The sequence below is a fragment of the Tupaia chinensis genome, unplaced genomic scaffold (assembly GCF_000334495.1).
Source record: "Tupaia chinensis unplaced genomic scaffold, TupChi_1.0 Scaffold143970_1, whole genome shotgun sequence".
NCBI classification, from domain to species: domain Eukaryota; kingdom Metazoa; phylum Chordata; class Mammalia; order Scandentia; family Tupaiidae; genus Tupaia; species Tupaia belangeri.
The window spans coordinates 1,208,342-1,215,968 of NW_006203821.1; the positions used below are offsets into that span (position 1 = coordinate 1,208,342).

Consider the following 7,627-nt stretch of genomic DNA (forward strand, 5'->3'; position numbering starts at 1 on the left):
TGAATAAAAATCTGCAGAGATGGGACCAGCATTTAGCGTAATGGCTATGTCACTGGACTCCCATGTAATCGACTGCAGTTCGAGTCCCGGACCCAGTGGCTTAAACTCACGCCGGGCGCATGTGCATGCATGCCCAAGATCCCGAGAGGAGAGTGGAGGAGAAGGGATTGCAGCATGGCCATCCCCCCCTGGGGGGTGATTTCTCGCTTTCTGTCTCTCGGTCTCTCTCTGTCTGTCTGGGAAGCGCACACACCCTATAGCAAAAACCTCTCCAAAAAAAAAAAAAAAATCTGTAGAGATGAAATAATACAAGAGATGACAGATCTATTCCCTGAGTGGGCATACAGTAATTAATGGTTGAGTGTTTTAAGTGACAATGTGGACATTCAGTGATTACTTCAGTCCTCACACCAGGTTGTAACAGGAGAAATACTACAGAAATACACTCCTGAAACCTTCCTCTCGTTAATACAGAAAGACAAAGTACTGCCAGTGCAGGACCTTTCTGAAGGAAATCTCTCCTCCCCTGCACTTAACTGCTGGGTTTAATAGGAATCATACACATTTAAGCAGACTGAACAGGCTGGACAATGCTGACTCCTAGTGGAAAGAACAAGCCACTGCATTCCAAAAAATGTGGGCACAAAACCCTCTTTTTATAATCACTCATTTACTCATTCAAAAACAATGAGCACATAACCTGTGCAAGGAGACTACTGAGGCCATGGAGAAAAAAATGAATAAATAAAAAAGGCCTTAATCTCTATTTTTAAGAATTAATGGGACCAGCAGTTAGCATAATGGCTATGTCACTAAACTCCCATGTAGCCAAGCAGTTCGAGTCCCTGACCCGGAGGCTTAAACTCATGCCGGAATGGAGAAGAGATTGGAGGAATGGCCATCCTCCCTAGGGGATGATTTCTCACTTTCTATCTCTCTGTCTCTGTCTGTTTTTCTGGCAAGTGCATGCGCCCTATAGCAAAAACCTCCCCCCCCCAAAAAAATTAATAACCTAGGACCAGCAGGTGGCATGGTAGTTAAGGGCGCTGGACTGCCATGTGACTGACCAGGGTTTGAGTCCTGGACCTGGTGGCTTGCTTTCTAACTTTCCTTCTCTCTCTCTCACTCTGTCCTTTTCTGGTTAAATAAATAAATAAATTAATTAATTAAAATAAAATAATTTAAAAAGAAAGAATAACCTAATGGTTGAGATGGGTAGCTTCCTGCTTGCATGCTCCCTCCCTAGCACTGGGGAGAATGTGGGACCAGTTAGAAGACCAATGCGTAGTCTGCTTTAGGGATAATCAGATATGTGAGATGAGAGGGACAAAGAAATCAAGGACTCCTGGGCTTCTTGGCAACTGGCTGGATATGGGTTGCAGTTCACTGACTCAGGGGAATCCAGGAGGAAGTTTGTGTAGAAAAATGAGGGTAGCTGGGACCAGCAGTTAGCCTAATGGCTATGTTGCTGGACTCCCATGTAGTCGACTGCGGTTCGCGTCCCAGACCTGGTGGCTTAAAACTCATGCCAGGCGCATGTGCACGCATGCCCAAGATCCCGAGAGGAGAATGGAGGAGAAGGGATTGTGGCGTGGCCATCCCCCCGGGGGGTGACTTCTCGCTTTCTGTCTCTCTGTCTGGCGAGTGCACGCACCCTATAGCAAAAACCTCTCCAAAAAAAAAAAAATGAGGGTAGCTTTGGACATATTGAGTTTGGGGTAACTGGAGGACATCCAGGTAAAAATGGGCTATTAAATATACAGATCTGGAACTCTGGAAATAAATATGGGGCAGAGATTTCAGGAGTGTTCTTACAGTGGTGACAGTAGACTAGACCAAGACAGATGAGATACTTTAAGAGAATGTATTAGGTCATTGGGAAAGTCAAGATGTGTTTTTCTATGCAAAAATGCATCATAACCTTGCAACGACCCAATACATACTGGGGAAGAAGACTTTAGTGGAGATCTTGAGGAAGCCAGGGTTCCCTCACTTCATTTTATCCATTTTTGCCTTTCAAGCCATAGCTATGTGTAGGAGGCTGCGCACCAGAGAGTCAAATGGTTTCTCAGAAAGCAAACAATTACACAATGCCAAAAGCCATGATTGGCTTCCCTTCAAAACCTGACCTTCGAAACCTTGCTCTGATTGGCCACTAGAATCCCTCAGATTTGCATATCTGGCACCTCATGATTGGTCCAAAACCAACCAATCATAACCCACCGTTAACAACCAATCACGGCCCACCGTTTACAACCAATCACAGCCCACCAGTGTGTATATAACCACGATGCCTGGCCCACAGTAACCAGACGACGACGACGACCAGGAAGACGACAACTGAAGAGCCTGAAGAGTTGAAACACCGCGCAGTCTCCAGACGACCCTGAAGATCCTGAAGAGCTGACACTGCATCGTCTCCAGACGACCTGGGAGACCCTGAAGAGTTGTGACACCGCGTCGTCTCCATGCTGCTCACAGTAGACGACGTGACCCTTAAGAGCTGTGACACTGCGTCGTCTCTGTGCTGTACCGTGCTGCCCACAATAAACGGACGACACTGTCGTCTCCGTGCTATAACACTACGCCGCTTGTCCCGGCTCTCACTCCTTCACTCAGGAAACCTGTTCAGCTGTCCCCCCGGGACGGGACAGCTATGGTTTTGGGAAAGTCTCTCCCCACATTCCCTCATATACTAAATCAGAGGCTTTGCCTTTGCTTCTAGAACATCCTGTAATCACTTCAATTATGGCACTTAGTACATCATATTTCTTTTTTTTAAAGAATTATTTGTTCAACATTCATTCATTTTAATTTGATGAGAGAGAGAGAGAGAGAGAACGTGAGAAAGCAAGCCACCAGGTCCAGGATTTGAACTGTGGTTGGCCATGTGGGAGTGAGTGTCCAGCATCTTAGCCACCATGCCAACTGCTGGTCCCAGTACCTCATATTTCAACAGCCCATATTCTCATCCACCCCCCAACTAGGCTGTGGGCCCTTGAAAAAAAGAACTGTTTTGTGACAATGATGATAGGTAGCAGCCACATCATGGCAAGATAATTTGATGCAGGAACCTTATAGGATTTAAATTGGAGAGTGGTGGGGCCAACAGGAGGTATGGTGGTTAAAGGTGCTGGATTCTCACATGGCCAACTGTGGTTCGAGTCCTGGGCCTGGTGGCTTGCTTTTTCACTTTCCCTCTCTTTCTTTTTCTGTCTCTCTCTGATCAAACTGGAAAATAATAATAAATAAAGTTAAATAATTTTTTAAAAAATTTCCTTTAAAAATAATGAATCTGAGAGTGGCATAATCAGATCTGTGATTTAGAAATAGCACTCTAAGACCAGCAGATGGTGTAGTGGTTAAGGGGCTGGATCCCATGGCCAGCTCCGTGGTTAGAGTCCTGGACCCAGCAGTTTGAAAAACAATGGGTACATGTGAGTAGGTGCCCAAAATCTTGAGAGGAGAATGGAAAAGAAGGAATTGTTGGGACCAGCAGTAAGCGTAATGGCTATGTCGCTGGACTCTCACGTAGTCGACTGGGGTTCGAGTCCTGGACCCGGCGGCTTAAACTCACGCCGGGCGCGTGTGCGTGTGTGCCTAAGATCCCAAGAAGAGAATGGAGGAAAAGGGATTGTGGCGTGGCCATCCCCTCGGGGGGTGATTTCTCGCTTTCTGTCTCTCTGTATCTCTCTCTCTGTCTAGCGAGCGCATGTGCCCTATAAGAAAAAAAACCTCTCCAAGGGAAAAAAAAAAGAAGGAATTGTGGCGTGACCATCCCCAACCCCAAGAGGTGACTCCTCACTTTCCCACTCTCTCCGGTGAGTACAAATCTAAAACAAGAAAGAAAGATATAACACTCTAAGATCAGCCTATGGCAGGTTGGTTAGGATAGTTGGATTCCACACAGACAACTCTGCAGTTCAAGTTCTGGCCCTAGCAACTTGGGAAACATGTTATGTGTGTGTGTGCCCAAAATCTGGAAAGGAGGGAGAAATGATGAAGAAGGGATTGTGGCATGACCATTCTCCATGTGGAGATACTTTCTCTCTATCTCTCTCTGGCAAGCGTAAGTGCCCTCTGGCAAAAATTTAAAAATAAATACACTTTGGTTCTCTTATCGCTCAGTTACATCCTGTTCCAACCTGTCTCATCCCTAACTAAAATACTGATTATTTTTATTAACCTGGGAAAATTGAATATTGAGTTAAACCATTCACTCTTAACTCTCAAAATACAAAACCAACATTTACAGCATTTTTAAAAATAAGAAATTCACTTTAAAAACTTATTTATTATTACTATTTATACATTCAATCGCTGTACAACATTTAGATTGTAAAGAAATTTTACCCAACATGATATATGCCACACACCAGGCAAGTTGCGAATACTATACACAACATCACCGACAGGCAACAAACCATATCTGTGTCCCACAAATGTCTTACTTCTCCATTTTTTCCCAAATTTCCCTTTCATTCTCTTTTCCCCTCCCCCCCCCCTTCCACTTTGTCCCCAGTATCCATAACAATTTTTTCCTGATTGCTTAATATTTTATTTTTAATTAATTAATTTTACATTTATTCACTGAGCATCGTCATAGCATAACAAAATATGATTTCCCATCCAGAATATACTGCATAGTGGCTTAATAATACATGTCATCATCAATAATTTTCCATTTCTAGCTTTATATACATATATATGAATGTGTGTGTGTGTGTGTGTGTGTGTGTGTGTGTGTGTGTATATATATATATATGTATACATATACATATTTTCCCCGTTTGTGACCTTCTGCCATTTCCCACCCTCCTCCCACACTATCTCTGGTGTTTACAGTTGCTTTCCATTCCTTCCCGCCCCCCACATTTTATTGATCCACAAACTTATCTTTTTTTTTTTTTCACAAACTTATCTTAAACAATCTAACAACTTTCAATAGCAACGTTAGCTGACATATGTAATCTGTGAATACATGTCTGACTTTAAAAATATTTTTAACAATTATGTTAACTTTATTTCGTTTTTTATTTGACCAGAGAGGTACAGGGAGAGAGAAAGCAAGTCGCTAGGTCTGGGACCCGAACAGTGACCAACCATGTGGGAATCCAGCGCCCCTAACCACCACACCACCTGCCAGCCCTCATTTACAGCATTTTTAAATTTAATACTTATTATAAACAACTGCTACTTACACAGTGGTTGCTATTTTCCAAGCTGTGTTCTAGATTATTATTTTTTAAGTTTTACTAAGGTCTAGAGGCTGCGTCTTACTTGTTTTACAAACGAGAACACAAAGATTCAGAAGAGATTTGTCCAAAGTCACACACTGGAGCCAGGTTCAAACCCAGTTATTGTTTAACTTTAAAATCCATACTTTTAAGGATTTGGCTACACCGCATGTGCAAATGTCCTATCTAGTTAAAATGTGAGCAGCCGTCCTCCCCTTAGAAAAATAGAACACACGGCCTCAACCTGAATGGGAACCGACAGAACGCCAGCAACGCTTCCCTGCGGAGCGTTGGCCCTTACGTCATCACCCGGCGCGACCGTCATCACCCTGCGCGGCCGCTTCTCGCGCACCACGTGCTAGGCGGTATCGCAGATAGGGGGTCTCCAGCCGGGGGCGTGCCTTGTTCGTGGCGCAAGATGGCGCTTCCCTTAGCACGATCGTTGCGCTTGTGCCTCTGGGGAGCCAAACGATTGGGTCTTGGCGCCGCAGAAGCACGGAGAGGTAAGATATCTCCTTTTACTGTTTTCTCTCCCTTTACCGTTTTCTCTCCCAGATGATTTGCGTCTGTCTTTCCCTGATCCTGCTCGGAGAAACTCCAACCCTCTCGAGTCATTTCTCCTCCTGCCATCTGCGTTGTTTTCAATTCCAAACCTGGGATACCGTCCGGTTTCTTTCAATCCCCGGGTTTCCCCATTCCGACTTTTTTTGGTTCTTTGGGCTGCGCATACTAAAGCGAGTCCTCTCCTGTCCGCTTGGCCTTCTAACTTCCCTGTTTCCTTGAAATCTCATAACTGCTTGCTCCAGATTGGAATGTATCGCCAGCCCTAGGATTGTAGCCCCTGTCATTATCCAGTCTTTTTGCTTTGCCCACAGGCATCAGTTTCAAACTGGAAGAAAAGACCGCCCACAGCAGCCTGGCTCTCTTCAGAGGTGACACAGGTGTCAAATATGGTTTGGTGGGATTGGAACCCACCCAGGTGGCCCTGAATGTGGAGCGGTTCCGGGAGTGGGCAGTGGTACTGGCAGACACAGCGGTCACCAATGGCAGACACTACTGGGAAGTGACAGTGAAGCGCTCCCAGCAATTCCGAATAGGAGTGGCAGATGTGGACATGTCCCGGGATAGCTGCATCGGTGTTGACGATCGTTCCTGGGTATTCACCTATGCCCAGCGCAAGTGGCACACCATGTTGGCCAACGAGAAAGCCCCAGTTGAGGGTATTGGGCAGCCAGAGAAGGTGGGGCTGCTGCTGGAGTATGAGGCCCAGAAGCTGAGCCTGGTGGATGTGAGCAAGGTCTCTGTGGTCCATACGCTACAGACAAATTTCCGGGGTCCAGTGGTGCCTGCCTTTGCTCTTTGGGATGGAGAGCTGTTGACCCACTCAGGGCTTGAGGTGCCTGAGAGCCTCTAGTGTGTCCATTACCCGAGTCCCTAATCATGCGCTTTGCTCTTGGCCAGCCTCCAGCTTGAAAGAGTCTGAAGCCTTTTTACTTTGCCCCAATCAATCACCAGTTCCCACAATTCAGTGGTGGGTTCTTTGTGCAATATCTTAGTCATCTTCCTCTCTCCCATACTCTGTGAAAGCTACAGCCAACCCACATCCCCACTCAAACTACTTTTAATTTCTTAGGCTCCCGTGGGTATATGTTCCCCAACTTGCCTCCTTCGTTTGCTCTGGCTACTTGTACCCAGGCCTTTCTCAGACTGTTCAGTTCTGGAGTCTTTTAGCTTTGTCTGAATTTATTCATCACTGACACTTCCTCCCTTTACCCACATGTGACTTCTTTTTGTTCTTGGGGCTCTAACAAATCTTTCCAGAGTAAATCCTACCTCTGGCGGGAGGAGTGGTACAGTCAGTGACTTGGCCCTTTAGCAACAGCATTGAGTCTGGGCGCTGGCTCTTTCAGTAAGTGCTTTATTGACTCGGTTTGTCAGAGTGAGAACAGAACCCTCCTTCTCCAGTACCTCAGTGCCGCAGACCCTCACCCCACACAGCTGCAGCTGTTCTTCCACCGAGTCCATGCCCCTTAATCTGTACATCTCTGAAATTAGCCAGTCAGTCATAATAATCGTGCCAGTTATAACGATGACCAAAGGGGAAGACAGCCCTTTGGGGATGTATAGTGGGTTAATGCTAGAAACTTTATTCTTGAGAAGTTCTATCTTCATTTCTCCAGAAGACGGAGGGAAGCCTAGAGTTTTGCACAATCCATTGTTGGGCCTGTTGAGACCCAAATCCTTGCTCTCTGACAGCAGGATAACACTTAACCTAAAGCAGTATTGGGGGTTGAGGAAAATCTGGGGGTGGGGGTAAATGAATATGTATGTGAAATACATATTTGGGCTCTGCCTGACCCTGTGGTTCCATCTTATCCTACCTTCTATGA

General features: G+C 45.6%; 1 protein-coding gene across 1 annotated transcript; it reads left to right on the forward strand.

Moving 5' to 3' along the window:
- Window positions 1–5,202: 5,202 nt before the first annotated feature.
- On the forward strand, window positions 5,203–7,485 carry SPRYD4 (SPRY domain containing 4). Its single transcript, XM_006165616.3, has 2 exons — window positions 5,203–5,740; window positions 6,113–7,485. The coding sequence occupies exons 1-2, from the start codon at window positions 5,656–5,658 to the stop codon at window positions 6,649–6,651; spliced, it is 624 nt and encodes a 207-aa protein (XP_006165678.1). The 5' UTR covers window positions 5,203–5,655; the 3' UTR covers window positions 6,652–7,485.
- The last annotated feature ends 142 nt before the right edge of the window (window positions 7,486–7,627 follow it).

Bases quoted from the DNA above. Each gene is read 5' to 3' on its own strand.
- SPRYD4 (XM_006165616.3), top strand. From the start codon at position 5,656: ATGGCGCTTCCCTTAGCACGATCGTTGCGCTTGTGCCTCTGGGGAGCC. The intron at 5,741-6,112 runs GTAAGATATCTC...CTTTGCCCACAG, and splicing joins CGCCGCAGAAGCACGGAGAG to GCATCAGTTTCAAACTGGAA.